This window comes from Nuphar pumila, chromosome 1, assembly GCF_984573655.1.
Source record: "Nuphar pumila chromosome 1, dmNupPumi1.hap1.1, whole genome shotgun sequence".
Lineage (NCBI taxonomy): Eukaryota > Viridiplantae > Streptophyta > Magnoliopsida > Nymphaeales > Nymphaeaceae > Nuphar > Nuphar pumila.
The window spans coordinates 10,130,607-10,148,686 of NC_143249.1; the positions used below are offsets into that span (position 1 = coordinate 10,130,607).

Consider the following 18,080-nt stretch of genomic DNA (forward strand, 5'->3'; position numbering starts at 1 on the left):
ACTAAATAAGGATCTGTTTTGGATCTTGGATCCCAAATTCTACTGTCGCCCTTTGTTGTTCTTCCTTTTGTTCTGCTTTGGATCTTTGGGAGTCTTCATTCACGGTTGGATCCCACTCTGATTTCAATTTCGATTTCAATTTCAATTTCAATTTTTTGGGTGCATCAATGTGGGAACCAGTTCGTACATGCAAGCATCATCATCGGGTAGAAACGCATGGCGTCAAAATTGAGCTTTCGGAGTTCACAGGGCGACTAGACCTAGTCGGAGTCGGTTGAGAGCTTATTCACTTTGCATCGGATTCCTGAGCACAAAAGAGGTTTTTTAGCTATCACCCATCAATGTGGATTGAGCTTGGTATGGCGGACTGAGTTGCTGGAGGCTCGTGAGAAACAAGGGTGGAACCCAGTGTAGACTTGGATAGAGATGAGACAAGAAATACATGCCAAGTTTGTACCTTCAAACTATGCCCAATAGACATATACGCAGTGCCAGCTTCGACAAGGCTCTAAGTCGGTTGCTGAGTACACCTCCGAATTTCAAGAAATAGATTCCCATGAGTTCATAAAAGTGTTGGCAATGTTGCATAAGAGACTAGGGACCAGCAATTGGTCAGGTATATTTCAGGACTTCGATCTTTGATTTCTGATGACTTCAATTGTATCTTAGTTTTGTAGGTAGCACAGGCATATCAGTATGCCTTGAGTGTGGAGAAAAAGTTGAAGTCAAAGAAAGATTTTTGAGTATATATATTCATTTAGTTGGTTTCAGAACGCTTTTCCAACTGGAGGAGCGGGTTCAGACCATGACAATGCTAAGGGCACTAACCAAAAGGATACCAAGCAACCACACCGGGCAGAAGACTTGGGACCTTCATACAACACCAAACTTCCTACTAATTTGCAGGCAACTGAGAATGGTTAGAGATGTTTTCGATGTGATGAGTTGAGCATTTGGCAGCTCAATGCCCGACGATCCATAAGCAGATTCAGTTTTGCACAAAATGCATGAGGAAGCATATGTAGAGAAATGCTGAGATGCAAAGTAGACAGTCTACTTCCATGAAGATGATTGTTATGTGGACTCACACTTGGGAGCTTCGAAACTGCTGCTTGTGATTAGTCGAAGATAAATCCTTTCCGGACAGGATGATGCACCTGAGGAACTGGAGTCGTAGCGAGATCCAATCGTGACGAGTCTCAAAGATCAAAAAAAGAAAAAAGGGCAACATTAGAATTTGGTATCTAGGATCCAAAACGGATCCTTATTTAGTATTTTAATTTTGGATTGGATTTTGTTATTTTGGATTATGTTTTATTTGGATCTTATCTCAAGATCCATCGTAGGGATTAGGGTTTTGCTTATATATGTATTGTTATAGGATTTTTGGAGATAGCTTGCTGGATTGATACTTTGCCTTTTTTTTCTTTAATCTTATGAGTTAATTCCTATTTTCCATTGTCTTTCCTACTTTTTTGCTTTAGTCTTTTTTTTTATTTTCGTGCATAGGAGTAGGGGGTAACATGGATTTTCTGCATCCTCAGATTTGAGGGTCTCTGTCTCAATGTTGTCAGTATCAGTATCACTATCGACCTTGAATCAAATTTCAAAATGATTCAAGGAATCGGCTGATTTCACTTCTAATCTGAATCGGCCAGTTTCCAACCAAGAGATGATATGTGTCAGTAAGATATTAAAATAATATTAAAAATTATTAAAAAATTTATTTTTAACACTTTTAAAGCATTTTTGAAAAATAAGCCGATTCAACCTTGTTTAGTATCAAATTTGAGCTGATATGATATGAATCGGCCAATTCCCAACGGTACTGACAACATATCTCTGTCTTCCCAATGATAGGTGGCGAAGTGGCTGCGGTTTTCCTGGAGGTAGCCACCGCAAGTACGAAGACAACAACTTTAAACTTTTGTCAGGATTAAACTATATTATAAGTAAAAATACTATATTATATGATTTTATATTTTAAAAAACAAAATTTATAAGTACAATGTGATTTCACTGGTTGACAAGGAGAAAAAAAAAGTGTCTGGATATGGATCTGGATTGAGTTTGACCTATACTGGTTCTAGCCGTGTTGACACAGGTACTTGGGCCTTCCAGCCATGCCCATGTGACATGATAAGCAATCCCCATCTTCAATCATGACAGATAAACTGGTTTGGTGCCTTTAACTGGTGGGCTCTGTAAGGGCTTGAGTGTCGGTGACCCCAACCGGGGTTTACCTCACAGGGGGCCGGGTCCATCTAGTGACCATACTTCTCAGTGAGAGTTCCTCGTCATAAAAAAACACGTCAGATAAACTTCTTGTGCTACACTGTCAACACTTTTATGAACTCATGAGAATGTGAAAATCTGACGGATACAGAGGGTTTTAGTTAAAGTAACGCCTCAGATCATAGCTTTTGTAAATCAGAGGCATCGTGTGTTCACACTCAACTGCAACGCCACCAACAACTGGAATGCAGTTTATAAACATAATTCTTGTGTTAACATTGAGCAAAAATGCAGTCACCATGCCATCTGCTTCAAAACTTGAAGAATATACACTTGAGAAATAACAATATATAGTAAGTATTTATGGTAACTAAGGAAAAACCACAAATTCAGTTGATCAGAGATTCAGCCCCATCTCAGCATTTTCAGCAAGCTGCTGCACTTCCGCAAACAATAATTCCAACAATAAAAAATACTCAACATTGTCACGATTATATCATCATCATCATCATTACCACAATTAACCGGGTCTCCATCAAGATTTCCTCGGAGACGGCATTGGAGATGCTGGAGGCTTCAAATCCTCATACCTGTCAACAGATATGAAATGTTCAGGATTAAAAAGAATAGAAGACTGAATTGCTTAGGAGCTATATCACATAGATACGACTGCAGGTATGGGGATGCGAACATTTATATAAAAAATTTGCTATGACTGGTATATAAGGGGACACAATACGGGGGCCAAAATGGAGTATCCAAGTGACACAGTATAGGAGACATTAATGTACTCTTACATTGGAAATGGAGAAAGAGGCTGAGGCTTTGTTTGATTCAAATTATGCAAACTCTTCGGGGCGTCATTAGTCGTAACTGTAGAAGCACTGTGTTGGCCTGAGGAAGATACTGAGAGAGAAGCAACATCCTCAACCAGGGATTTTTTAGCAGCAGGTGCAATTGGAGCATTTGGACATGGTGAAGTAGGTGGCTTGAGGTCTTCGTATCTGCAAAAAAAGTTACAATTAATTGAAAAAGACAACTAACAATTGGCATTTAAATGGTTTCTATAAGGCCAAATAATGAAGAAAAAAAAGTATTTGACAATATAGTACATACGTAAAGTAAGGAGATAAAGGCTTGGATTTCTGCACTGGAATATGTGTTGCTTCCTGTTCTAAATTGGTGAGTTTTGATATGGATTTTTCAGTTTGAGCTGGGAGTGGAGTCCCCTCAAGCCTTTTCACAGGACGTGCTATAGTAGTACTTGGGGTTGGGGTTGGGGTTGGGGAGGTTGGTGGCTTATAATCCTCGTACCTACATAGAATCAAGTGTGATAAGGGACCAAAATAACAATAAATGAATTTAATGATAACAACAAGGAAAACAGGGAAAATGATCACATACACAGCATATGGAGAAAGTGGCCTTGAACCAGTAACTGGAAGTTTGGAAGCCTTTTTTTCAACAGTATGAACAGGTACTGATTCAGATATGCCTATGCTTGGCTGAGGTTTCAGACTGCTGGTACCGGAACTTGGGGTTGGGGTTGGAGATGTTGGCGGTCTCAAATCATCATAACTGCAAATGGCAGCTCTTGTTACTATAGGAATAACAAAAAGCTGATGAATGCAATAGCAAGCACTCACACAGGGTAAGGTGACAGTGGCTCTGTTTTCTTCACTTCAACTGTTTTCTTCTCAACAGTACTGCTTGTTGTTTCAGATATGGAAACAGCAGGCATAGACTTAGGCTCTGATTCAGGTTTCACTTCCTGAAAGTAAAAAAAGCATAACACAGTGTGTATTCTTCCTAGGCGTCAACTATATCAAAGAACCATGAAAAATACTATGAACGGCAAAAATTGATAGCACCACCTTGAGCGGATTATCTCAGTTGTTTTTGCTTGAATATAACCTAGGTAAAAGCAAAGTCAAGCTACTAAAAATTTGCAATAGTTGAGTGGCATTCACAAAATTTGCAATACTCTATGTCACATGATATGGCTGCAGATCCGGGCATGCAGCCATTTTTATGAAGTTTTCAATATGACTATATAAAGGGATATGGAACAGGAGCCAAAATGGAGTATCCATGTGACAGTACGTATGCCATATATGTGTCTGCTGTAATTGATCATTTTGATACTTTATATGTCAAGCAAACAAGCCAACTACCTCCACGAAATTGCTCACAGACTCTGGGGGAATTGTAGTCAGAAGCTCCCCAAAAGGGAGTTTTGGTGCAGTTGTTTCCGCAATTACTTCAACCACATTATTCAAAGAAAGACCCCTATTTTTTGCCATGAATGCCATCAGCTCTGCTACCTGTAACAAATAAATATTTCAGCATTAGACATAGTATCTATAGTATATGATAACATTATCACAGTGACATAAATATTTTGAAAATTGGTACCTCAAAAGGAACACTACAACAGCAAATATAAACATTTCGAAAATTGGCACCTCAAAAGGAAAAAGAAAAAAGAGAAAATAGCTTCATCGAAATACAAAATATCATGACCAACAATATTGAAAAACTGCCAACACTTGCAAATTGTTCTCGTGAGGAGCTAGGTATGGTAATAGGTTTTGTCAAGGTGGAATATTAATCAAAAGCAGAGCAATCAAAGAACTGAGATAATGTGAAAATGGGTACACATTCACAACAAATGTCCCACTTATTACAGGTATCATTTTTCAACATATTGAGAGCCTGATTAATAGAAGTTTCAAGAGAAACTTCTGAAAAAATCATCATCCGAGATACATTGCATAAAGCATTATTATCTAATCATCAAATGATCCTAATGCTCATGATTAATATAACACGGCATGACCACAATTCTAGAATCCAATTATATCTAGTTAATGCAGGTGAAGGTCAAGTACTCATCAGTTTTACACCAAAAAGTTTAACCAAGTACTATGAGTAAGAAGATGTGTAACTTTTTGTAGGATCGAAATCCTACCTTTGAAAATCTTTTACTTGAAAAGAGATTTTAGAAAAATATTATGTTTAAAACCCGCTTTCCTATATGGTACTGAATGTTGGGCTGCCAAGAGACATCATTTTCAAAAAATGAGTGTAATTGAGATGCGTATGCTTCGATGGATGTGTGGAAATACACTAAAAGATAAGATTCGGAACGAGGAAATAAGTAAGAAGGTAGGTGTTGCATCCATTGAAAATAAGATGAGTGAGAATCGTTTACGATGGTTTGGGCATATTCGGCGAAGGCCTAATGATGCTCCGGTTAGAAGGATGGAGAAATGAGAAAATATATTAGCTAAAAGAGGTCGGGGTAGGCCTAAGAAGACTTGGATAGAGATGATAAGAAAGGATATGAATGCTTTGAACCTCACCGAGGACATGACATTGGATAGAAATGATTGGAGGAGAAGGATTCATGTGGAGGACCCAGAATGATTTTCTTTTTGGTTCATATCGCCGACCCCAATTGTTTGGGATGAAGGCGTTGTTGTTGTTGTTGTTTAAAACCCAACTTCTTTTCAAAGAGATGTGGGGTCCTTGCTGGTACCTCCCCAAGTGGCAAGGGATAACCAGGCCAAGGTTGACATTTTCCTGAGAAAGTGATATTTTGAAGCCTCCTTGAGCACCTGTGAAGTAAGCCAAGAGTGGTGGACCCACCCAAAGCTCAATCAAACAATAAGTGTGTGCAAAAAGTGATTTAGGAAAAGAAATTCATGGGAAATGAATAATTAAATAAAGATGAGAGAGAATACTTACTCGGGCTTTTAGCAAGCCCTAGACCTTACTCGATGAACTGGCTAAGTCTCCGCACCCCACCACGAGCTGAAGATCTGGTAGAGTCTCCCTACTCTAGACAGGATTCCTATGTGGGAAGAGCATTCCCCATATGAAAAGTTACTTTAGAAAACGGAAGAAAAGTAAACTATCCTAGGATAAAGAGTGTTCTAACACTCTTATTTCTCAGGCTTGGTCGCCAACTAAGTAGTAAATTTAGCTTAAGACCTAGAAAAACTAGCTAGGAAAGCTACCTAGATCAACAACCTAGCCTAAGGAGAAAGTTGGAAAGTCTACTTGGAGGGGCTGCGACGTGAAGGAAAGGAAGAAAGAAGGTAGACACTCCCAATTCTTCACCCGAAGCATACACACTAAGTGGATGAGCTTACCCAAGCTTAAGATATGCAAAATGAGGTAGAAGGGGGGGGGGGGGGGGGTATTTATAAGTTTCCCATTGAAACTCCACCCATGATCAGCACCAATGCTTAGCACTTGCGTGGATAAGGGATCGACGCCAGTGCTTGGCACTGGTGTGGATCCAGATTCATGCCAATGTTAAGCACTGGCGTGGATTCATCCACTATAGGTCAAATCTGGGCCAGGTTCAGATCTACATCGGGTCCAAATCCAATTGGATTGATGCCAATGCTTAGCATAGACATGGATCCATTGGATTTGGATCCAAATCAGGTTAAAACAGATTCAGACCCAATTGGATCGATGTCAGTGCTTTGCATTGGTGTGGATCCATTGGATCTGTATCGGATCAAACTAGATCCAAATTGGGTCTAGATCCAATCAGATCGGCACCAGTGCTTGGCACAGGCGTGGATCCATTGGATCTGAGTCCAGATTGGAGTCCGATCCTATTGGGTACAAATGGAATCTAGTGGTCAAATCTGCCACTATCCTGAAGCTAGAGCAAAAATCTCCTAGCTTCTAATCTTTCATTCTAGGTCTGCTAGCCTAGAACTGAAGGTTTCTGAATTCTTAGAAGCAGAGGGCCTTCTATGATCATAGCTATCTAGAAAAACTCTTGGTCCATGCCCCAGTCTAGCCTAATTATATAGGGACTAGGTTCTATCAATAGAAATATCTACACATGCCTAACTACAAAATCCGGCCAAAAGATGATTCTAAGAGCATGTGCTAGCAAAAGCACCTATCCCCAAGGATCATGAGCAGAGAGAAAAGACTCTCAGGATCCATCAAGAAAAATCCTAGATGCTTGAGAAATTGGGTATCATAAGGGATACCTCATCAAGGCCTCCAAAAGTTGGTGGGGTCTCTCTTCACCATCCGCCAATGGCCAAACAAAGGTGTCCAAGACACTCGCGCAGCAAAATAGCTAAGAAGACTTCTATAGAGCATTGCTCGGACAAACACATGCGGGGAATCCACTAAAAACTCATGGGCTTTCGTGGATGTTCGTCTAGTCCTACACAATCATTCCCAGGCCTATGCCCCACTAAGAAAGATAGTTCTTAGTGGCAACAAATCCCGACTTCTGACGATTCATGGCATGACTATGTGTCAGGGACCAATGATCGAAGTTGGTTTGGGAACCCAAGAAAATTTTAGATGCCAACACTTTCAATAATACAAGAAATTTTCCTAAGATCAATAAAATCCTCAGTGTTCTGTCCTTAGAAAATATATAATCTGAAATTACAAGGGTTATGGAACTTATCTTTCTGAAAGGAATTAACAAGCATGGAATTGTGAAATTGTCTACGAAGAGACAATACGCATACAAGCATAAATACTTTATAAAAGAAGTGCACGAAAGCACTCTCACAACACTTGAACAAAATACGCAAAAAGCGTATAAATAATAAACATGCAATAATGCATGTATTTCATAAAATGGAAGCAAATGCTTAAGACTCTCAAGCTTATTTTACAACAAGGGGGAACACCCCTATTTATACAAGAGCAATGGAGTGCAAAGGGGGGCTCCCCAAAGGAGTCGTTGGGGGCCCCCCAACGACTCTATTGGGGGGGGCCCCAACGACTCTATTGGGGGGACCCCCAATGCACCTTTTACAAAAAATCGAAAATAAAAATTAAAAAGAAAAGATTACAAAAAAATAAGAAAAGAAATACAGCATATTCCAAATGGAATATGCGTAAAATGTGAAATGACAGAAATACCCTTTTTGGGTAAAAGAGAAAAAGGGAAAAATATATAAATATATATACTTATATATAGAGATACGTATACATATAATATATGTATAGGTATCTCTATGTATATAAGTATATATATTTATACATACAATAATGTTTTTTAGTATACATTTTAACACCCCGCCTCAAACTTACGGTGCGATAACCGCAAGTTTGTCAAGAAGGAAATGAAATCTGGGCGAACAAAGAGCTTTGGTGAAGAAGTCCGCAAGTTGATACTCAGACGTCACGTATGGTAAGTCAATGACCTTCTTCAAGTATTCTTCCCTGACATAATGGCAGTCCATCTCTATATGCTTTGTTCGCTCGTGAAAGGTGTGATTTTTGACAATATAGATTGCACTTTTATTGTCACAGCATAGCTTTGTTGGCTCTCTGATAAGCACAGCCATATCTTCCAAAAGGCGTTGAATCCATACAATTTACATGGTAGTGGATGCCATGACTCTGTATTCGGCTTCAGTGGATGACAGAGAGACCTTATGTTGTTTTTTACATCGCCATGAGATCAAGGACTCACCTAAGAAGACACAAAAACCAGTGGTGGAGTGACAGTTACTAGGGTCACCGCCCCAATCTGAGTCAGTATAACATGAGGATAAACCATTTTCCAGCATTACACTGGTAAATCTGTCATACCAGGCTTTGAGAGCTTGTTTTAAGCCATAGAGGGCCTTTCGAAGACGAAGAACTTTATCTTTAAGAATCTTCATGCCTGGTGGAGCATCCATATACACCTCTTCGTTAAGATCACCATTTAAAAAAGAATTTTTCACATCCATTTGAAAAATGTTCTAATTTTTAATAGATGCAATGGTAATAAGACATCTAACAGTAACCATTCGGGCTACAGAAGCAAAAGTTTCTTCATAATCAATCCCATACTCCTGCCCATACCCTTTTGCAACTAAGCGAGCTTTATACCTTTCCAGGGATCCGTCGCTCTTAGTTTTAACCTTGAAAACCCATCGACAACCTATAGTTTTCTTTCCTATGGGTAGAGTTTGGAAATCCCAAGTTTCAGCCCTTTTAAGAGCATTAAGTTCGTTTTGCATGGCTTCTTGCCATTCTATACATTTTTTAGCTTCTTCAAAATTCCTTGGCTCAAAGTAAGAGTGAATGGCACTAAGACAAGCCCTATACCGGGGTGAAAAGGAATCAAAAGCGACAAAACGAGTTGGAGGTCTCCTATTCCTCTCAGATCTTCGGTGATCGAGAGCAGGAACAAGCTCACTATATTGGTCAATAACACTTCTAAAGGTGTCTTGGTTTCTACGTGAGTAGGTTATGGGGTCACTTGAAATCCGGTTTTCTTGTTCATTGAGAGGGTTATGTTCTTCAACATCACCATCATTTTCCTCATCATGGTTTGATGATATATCATCATCACTAGATATATCATCATTACTAGTCAATAAGTCAAAAAGGAATGAGTAGTCAAAATTTTCTTGTTGAGAAACATTTTTTTCAAATCCACTTTCATTTTCTAAAAACGTTACATTTCTAGAAACATATAACTTATCATCTCGAAGATCATAGCAACGAAACCCTTTTTGAGTTTCGAAATACCCAAGAAAGGCGCAGGGGATAGCTTTGGGAGAGAGCTTGTCATTTTTATCCGTAAGTATAAAGCACTTGCACCCAAAAAATCGTAACCTATTATAATCAGGTTCAAGCTTATATAAGATCTCAAAGGGGGATATTTTCCCTAATATCCTAGATGGTAAACGATTTATCAGATAAACAAAAGCAAGAGCTGCTTCAGCCCAAAAATTTTTAGGAATGTTTTGGGAAATAAGAAGGGTCCTAGTGGTCTCAATGATGTGTCTGTGTTTTCTTTCGGCCAACCCATTCTGTTGAGGAGTTTTAGGACAAGACCTTTGGTGAATAATTCTGTGATCTTCAAGATATACTTTAAATTGGTTGGAGAGATATTCTCCTCCAGAATCACTTCTAAAAATCTTTATATTACTGTTGAATTGATTCTTGATCATTGAATGAAAGGTTTTAAAACACGTAAAAACTTCATGTTTGAACTTAAGAAAATAGATCCATGAATATCTGGAGAAATCATCCACAAAAATAACATAATAAGAAAAGTCTCCTTTTAAAACAACAGGTGCGGGTCCCCAAACATCAGAATGAACAATTTCGAAGGTTTTAGATGAGAACATAGTTCTTTGCTCAAAAGGTAAACTTTGCATTTTTCCGAGAATACAATCATTACAAGAAAAAAAACTTTTACATAGATCCTTCGCAAAATGTAAATAAGATAACTTGGTGATATTAGGATGACCAAGTCTCTTGTGCCACATATTTATATCTTTGTTCCGGGCAACATTATAAAAAGATTTTGGAACTTGGAGAGATTCCATATAGTATAGGTCTCCTTTTCTAAAGCCTTCCCCAATCAATTTCCTGGACCGGCGATCCTGTATTAAACATTTATCACATGAAAATTTAATATCGCAACCATGGTCCGAGAGTTGAGAAACAGAGAGAAGGTTTAAGTTTAGTTTAGGTATAAATCTAATTTTTGGAATAAAAAAATTTTGAGTTTCAAAATTACCTATTTCTTTAATTTCAAGAGAGGTTCCATCCGCAGTGGAAACAAAGGATGGAGAAACATTTTTTGAGTAATCGGAAAGTGAAAACATGTTTGGGGACATATGAAAAGATGCACCTGAGTCCAAAAGCCAAGAGACTTTACCTGGGATGGAAGAAGTAGACACGGCGGCACCGGATGTAGCTCCCTTGAGAAGAGGTTGAAGGGCTTCCACTATTTGATTTAAAGAGAGTGACCCACTTGATGATGCCTCTTCCTTTTGTGGTACACCGGTGGTAGCCATGGCGAGAAGTTTCTTCCATTTGGGACATATGGGCTTGATATGCCCCGGTTCTTTACAAAAATGACAAATAATCTTGCTATAGTCCCTCTTTCCTCTTTGTCCACCATCTCCTCCTTGATTTTGTGATTTGAAATGAGGAGGACGATAGGTCTTTACATTATTTTTGGGTCTTGATACGGCATTGACCTCATTGTTTTCTTTATAATTACAAGGAACTGCAAGAACATTTGATCCTTGTTTACATAAACTCATACGAGTCTCCTCACCACTTAATTTGGTGAGAACATCTTCAAGAGAAGGAGGAGTAAATGAGGATAAAAGTGACGACCTTATTTGCTCAAATTCCGGTCTTAACCCATTCAAAAAATTGAAGAACCGATCTTCTTCAAGTTGCTTGTGGCGGAGTTCAATTGCCTCTCCACTCCATTTTGGCTCAAGCATGGAAAGCTCATCCCAAATGGAGGAAAGGTCGGCAAAATATTCCCTAATAGACATTTCACCTTGAGTAAGGGAGAGGGCCTTCTTTTGAAGGTAATACTTATGGGATAGATCTCTTGATGTATACATTTTCTCGAGATAATGCCAAGCTTCCGATGCTTTTTTGAACTTGATAATGTTGACATTAATCTTTGTTTCAACGGATGCGAAGAACCAAGAAAGAATCTTGAACTTCTTCATTTCCCATTCGTCGTGCTTCTTGGAGTATTCTTCAAGAGCTTTGATCCTTTCCTCTCCCTCAAGAATCTTGATTTCACTTCCGTCCATCATGGTTATTTTGGGTTCCGGTTCCGAAATTGTGCCTTGCACATAACCCCATAATCCTTTACCGTTTATGTGAGCCTCCATGTTCCTGGCCCAAATATGATAGTTGGACCCATTCAACTTGAAGCCAAGAGCGAAGTGAGACTCTTTTTCACCCAGTAAGGAGTAAAGAAAAGGAGAAGAGGGCGTACCAACACAATGCTTCAACTTCTAGCTTGCACAAGATCCTTCTAAAATATTTGAGAAGCAAGATCTACCACTTCAACTTCTAAGGATCCGAAAGAACGGTTTTCGAGGCACTCAAAAAAAGGAGAATCCCACGATCCTTAATCACCAACCGTGCTCTGATACTATGTGAAATTGTCTATGAAGAGACAATACGCATACAAACATAAATACTTTATAAAAGAAGTGCACGAAAGCACTCTCACAACACTTGAACAAAATACGCAAAAAGCGTATAAATAATAAACATGCAATAATGCATGTATTTCATAAAATGAAAGCAAATGCTTGAGACTCTCAAGTTTATTTTACAACAAGGGGGAACACCCTTATTTATACAAGAGCAATGGGGTGCAAAGGGGGGCTCCCCAAAGGAGTCATTGGGGAGCCCCCAACGGTCACAATTGTGACCGTTGGCCCCCCCCCAACGACTCTATTGGGGGGACGCCCAATGCACCTTTTACAAAAAATAAAAATTAAAAATTAAAAAGAAAAGATTACAAAAAAATAAGAAAAGAAATACAACATATTCCAAATGGAATATGCGCAAAATGTGAAATGACAGAAATACCCTTTTTGGGTAAAAGAGAAAAATATATAAATATATATACTTATATATAGAGATACGTATACATATAATATGTGTATAGGTATCTCTATGTATATAAGTATATATATTTATACTTACAATAATGTTTTTGAGTATACATTTTAACAGGAATATCAAGAGAGTAGCTAAAAAGTCAGCAAAGAACAAAAGAGCCATACATTCAATAATATAATACTGAACAACTTGGCCTAAATGGTACCACGTCGAGTATATTTCTAAAGTAAAACATAGACATAAGATTTCATTATTTCTATAAAAAGACTTCTTTGCTGCCAAAAATCCTCTAAATCATTATGTTGTTAGGCATACAGAGATGCTAGCAGACTGGTAACTATAATTCTAAAGTGTCAATTCTTACTTTTGTTTATATAATGGTTACCATGTCTACATTAGAATGATTTTGGTGAAGGAATTTCTCAGGAGAAATTAATAAGTTTCCTTGAGAAATATCAGGAAAACCTAGGTAAAGTTTAAAGGGAAATGAAAGGGTAAAACAGAAAGTTTTGATGGATTCTAAAAATTACAATGTCTGAATTTCTTGAAAGCATACTGTCATGATATTACAACGTTTCTCTGACAATATCAAATCCAGATTGCTAATATTCTGAATACCTTGCTGTATATTACCTTTAATAAAATTTCTAAATTCCTGGTAGAAACATCACAAGAAATTCAAAGTACCAATGGCAATGGCGACCATAGTTTGTAGCAAAAAATGGATAGTGCACAATAAATAGAAGATTTTTAGTTCATTCAAAGAGAAGGCCTGGCAACTTGTCATAATTTCTATGAGTAGCTGATATCAGTTCCGCAGCTGGAATGTCCTATTAGGGAATATGAAGCTTGGATTACCTCTTTGTTTCATTTCTTCTAGTGTTGACAGCTATCATACTCTCATCTTTGTCCCCAAAAGTGTATGCTTCAATTATTGTTAATCTAAAAGCCACTTCCTGAATACTGAATTTACCAAGGCATCAAATGGATTGAGGAATAAGTTGTTGATGGCACTGACAGTGATGATATACATATCTGACCACAATCTCATGCTTCAAAATAATCTCCCATAAGAGACATATATTTGGTTTATTAGATTAAGACTTTACACTACACCAGTTCCCATTAGTTGAAAGGATGCTTTGTCATCATGAAGTTGAACTAATGCCGATGATTCTTTTCTCCTTTTTTTTCCTCCAGTTTTTTAGTAGTTCTCCCTTTTCAGACTAATTAGCTAATCAACTATGACCCATTTTTATTGTTCAATTCATTCAACTCATATGATGCCTATATAATAAGGCAATGTTATTGCTTAATAACTGACAATATGTATCTTGCACTACATCTGAAAGATAAGGTGCAAGTGAAGAAATATGTACACAAACATGGTACCTGAAGGTTAGAAACTTGGCCTCCAAAATAAGTATCTGCACTTGCAAGAATCATGTTGTGGGTTAACTTATAATCATCTGTTGGTCTCTCCATTCCCCCTGGTCTCACTATCTGAAGAAAAAGGAAAAAGAAAAAGGCAATTAGAATATATAAAACAAAATTCATATGAATTGGTTCTGCACCTCAAATGAGTAGAAAAAAGAAAGAATAACAAAGGCTTCTCTACATGAGTTGAAGTTCAGGGTGTGGACAATGCTTCAAATAAATCTATTATTAAAGAATTATACCTTCAAGAAAATTCATCCCCTTTTGGTGACCTAGGACTGGCCTATCTACAACAACAAACATAAAGATTCCGAAGTCTGAAGACAAAGACTGTACTAGATAGATACTCAGTGGACCTTGTTATGGAGTCCAGTGAGTTGAATCTCGAGTCAGATGGCACAGAAAATTAACAATACTAGTGTAAAAAAATCCAACATAGGAATATCACAAGACCAAAATATAACAGAACATAAGAGCCATCTGACTGACTCCATCTGACATGCTGCACTGCCAACCACTTCAACTCAGGCAAGTCAGAGTCTTGGATAACAAGATGGTCAAGATTATAAACCAATCATCATGTGTGAACTGAATTCTAGGGCATATGTTTAATTTCTTTACAGCCAAATGTTATTGGGTCTTAATGCACTACTGCAAGCTAGTAACTATTGTTTTATACTTCTAACACATGCAATTATTAAAGAAAATATTTGTACTCACAGTGAAAGGTATTCCACTGGCGATCAATGCCTCCTCTGCCTTCCTTTTCCAAAGGAGGACTCCCCAAAACAAACTTGAAAGATTGAATTTTTGAGTCAGTGCATTTTGTGCATCACATTTAAATCTAACAAAGATTGCTAAAGTAAATGTTAGATGCTACTCCTATTCTATGATCAAGCTTTAAAAACAAGTTTTTGCTGGTCTCACAAGAAACATGGTAAAAAATAAAACACACATAATGACTATTTTCTAACAGGAATTGAGTTTTCAAGCTCGTTTAATTTGTAACAAGCATTCTAAAGGTGGAATACTTATTACTGAATGGACGTTTGAAAAGAAACCCACCAGAAATAGATTGTGGATTTGGATGCAATAAAGTCAATAGAAATCAAAGCATCTAAAATTGGTGGTGACCCTGTACTTAGTGTAAGGTACTTAATGATAATTCAATTTTGTGTCATTTGTCAAAATGTAACAAAAATAGACCAACCATAATAGAAGCGATTTGTTCCATAATCATCCAACCACGAGAGTCCGACATCGACTTACTTTAGAATTGCAGCAGGAAACCCAACTTTGTTTGTTCCCAGAGAAGTGAGTAAAATGAAATGCTTAACTTTTGAAACTGTGGCTGCACATTGACAAAAAATGTCAAACCTTGTCTACACATGAGAGAAAGCAAAAGTTGACCAGTATTGGCTTCAATCACTGGTGCCAACCTTAAGATAAATTCCTGAAATGTAATTTGAAATGCGAAATTAGACCATATACTAAGTTGGTTTTGTGTGCATACACACACACACACACACACACATGGAAACATTCTCATGATCTGCGCATATTGGAGATGCAAGAAGAGACATACTTTTCAATAGACTAGATTTGCATTAAAATGGTCAGTGACAATAATTAGCATCATAAATTAATTAATTAACCTTTTATATTTCCACAGGAAGTTGAATTGCGATTATAAGATGTCTATCTCAAAAACTGGTTAATCTGTCAAACCCCTAAATATGGATTTTAACATGCATCAGGTTTCTGTCGGAACAGTAGGACTTCAACAATGTTTTCATTGTTTGATTTTTTCTTTTTTCTTTTTCCATGTCAGACACCCTTAAATAAAGGGGAGAATTCCTTTCTTTTAAATAGAAAAGAAGATATTCTTTCCCATTTTAGGACATTCTTTCTCTCTATTCTTGTTTGTCACTGGTTACCATGGGACTGGTTGCACCAGCCCCCAAATGGACTTACATATTCATGGATAGATAGTAAGATTAGAGTTTAGGTGTAAGGACACAAACATGACAGAGGAAACCTAAGGTAGTCAGAACAAATCACTATTCCCCTTTCTTTGAAGCCAGGATCCCCTTGTGATTCCCTTCCATTTCCCTCTTACCTTCCTGTTAGATACATTTCTAGCCACCAAACCTTTTGAATTAAGGTAATGTGCCTAATTTACAAAGTCTGATTTGGGAATATTAGACTTAAACCTAAACACTGGGGCCAGTAAGCTGTGCCAGGCATGCATTTGGGATCTATGTAAGTCGAGACTACATTTAGGCAGGTCTCTACTCATCACTAACAAAGCCTTTTCTCTACCCTTATTTGGGCACAAGAATACTTTGTGGCATTTGAGAGGTTCACTGGGGATCGAGATAGTTTTATGGCCCTCATTTTATTCAGTGATTATAAGCCACATTTATTTATTAATCCCAACAAAAATTGTAGATCAATTCATAAGCTAAAAGAGATCCTAAATCAAATGCTTACAAGAAATCAGTAGATGATTTTAGCTATGAAGCAATCATAAAAACATCTTCATGTGAGATACCTACAAAAATATTCAGTGCTATTAGATCAACATTGCTCCATATGAATTTCATCTGATAATCACGAATCAGTGTCAATGAGGAATTTTTGATCTAGTGTTCCCTATGAAGAAAAGGAAACAAGAAACAACTGCACATAAGGTTAATTTTCTGAAACTAGACCAATAAGACCTCAAGTGCTACTTACCTGCATCAATAAGATTTTTTGTTGCTTGATAGTCAATTCGGTAGGGTCCAGTCACATCAAAAACTTCCTTCTCACTAGCACCAATGCAGCATATAACCACAGAAGCTTTGCTTATTGCTGGTCCAATCTCAGACGGCTTCTCCAAATCACATTCAACAATTTCAAGTTTCTCTACAGCTGGGCTAAAAACCATATATTTGTCATTCACCTCGCAACAGAGCATAAATATTCTTTAACATTTGTGCAAACAGAAGATTGAAACCATGTCGCTTACGTCGAACTTGCAGATGCACTAGAACCAATCTCCAGCTTTTCCACACTCTACACAAGAACCATTTTAATTCAGAACACTGAAACCACTACAAATCTCAAAAATATTATCCAATATCTGCCTCCCTATGAACATTTCATCCAAGATGGTATTCATAGAACTATTAAATTATGATTCCTTTTGTTCAGAGAATCAACTGCATTGCGGTGATCAACATACTTCTACAAGAGATTTTGCTCTCTGTTTACTCCGAACACCCGCCTTTACTCGAAAACCCAACTTAAGCAGCTCCCTGAAAGATTGGAACCAACAATTCAAAGCCAAAAATCTGACAACGTAAAATCAGCAAATGCAAAACAATCTTTTCTAGATCTGTAAAACGTAACCTCACTGTTCGAGAACCGACTCTGCCTGTAGCGCCAGCGACGAACACAAGATCATCGCCATTGGTCTTGCTAGAAGCCAGTGCGCCCTCTTGAATCGGACCAGCTGCTGCTTTTATTGGTTGGTGTTTTTTGCAAAGCCCATTACAGAATCCAAACCAAACCAAGTCTTAAGAACAATAACTCAAAAGAACCAAATATTTGAACAAGATTGAAGTCTTCGAGAAAAGACCCAAGAAAACTATGAGCAAATACCCGAAGCTAGAGTCCTGAAATGCCTGAAACAGAGCCTTCTGGTTTGTGGGTACCTCTCAAAACTGGCCAATTTGAGAGGTTGGGCACAGATGTAAGATGATTTCTGCAAGGTGGTGCTTCTAGAAAATTCTATAATGCAGCATGGGGAGTGAGTTAGTGAGAGGAGCTCCATTGCAATGGCAGTGGTTCACTGACACACTCAGATCTGACGGCCTTTTTTATACTGCATGTCGCTCCTGAAAGAAACTAATTGCATAGGAAAAACATGAACAAAGAAGGAATCCAGCATTGCGGGATTGCACCTTACGTCCTCGTTATCTGGATATGGTGGGCCCGCCTGCCCGGAGAACAGAGTTTCTTGA

General features: G+C 38.0%; 1 protein-coding gene across 2 annotated transcripts; it reads right to left on the reverse strand.

Annotated features, from left to right (window-relative positions):
• Positions 1 to 2,458: 2,458 nt before the first annotated feature.
• On the reverse strand, positions 2,459 to 18,028 carry TIC62 (NAD(P)-binding Rossmann-fold superfamily protein). Of its 2 annotated transcripts, none has more exons than XM_090009403.1 (14): positions 17,719 to 18,028; positions 17,467 to 17,572; positions 17,300 to 17,372; positions 17,084 to 17,130; positions 16,810 to 16,991; positions 15,340 to 15,421; positions 14,791 to 14,863; positions 14,026 to 14,136; positions 4,410 to 4,559; positions 3,882 to 4,006; positions 3,640 to 3,813; positions 3,352 to 3,549; positions 3,033 to 3,239; positions 2,459 to 2,825 (listed from the first exon to the last, which is right to left on the reverse strand). In XM_090009403.1, the coding sequence occupies exons 1-14, from the start codon at positions 17,888 to 17,890 to the stop codon at positions 2,771 to 2,773; spliced, it is 1,755 nt and encodes a 584-aa protein (XP_089865529.1). In that variant the 5' UTR covers positions 17,891 to 18,028; the 3' UTR covers positions 2,459 to 2,770. The 2 variants fall into 2 exon arrangements, with proteins under 2 accessions (XP_089865529.1, XP_089865483.1); XM_090009357.1 differs by having other exon boundaries at positions 17,467 to 17,575; positions 17,719 to 17,989.
• Positions 18,029 to 18,080: the final 52 nt, after the last annotated feature.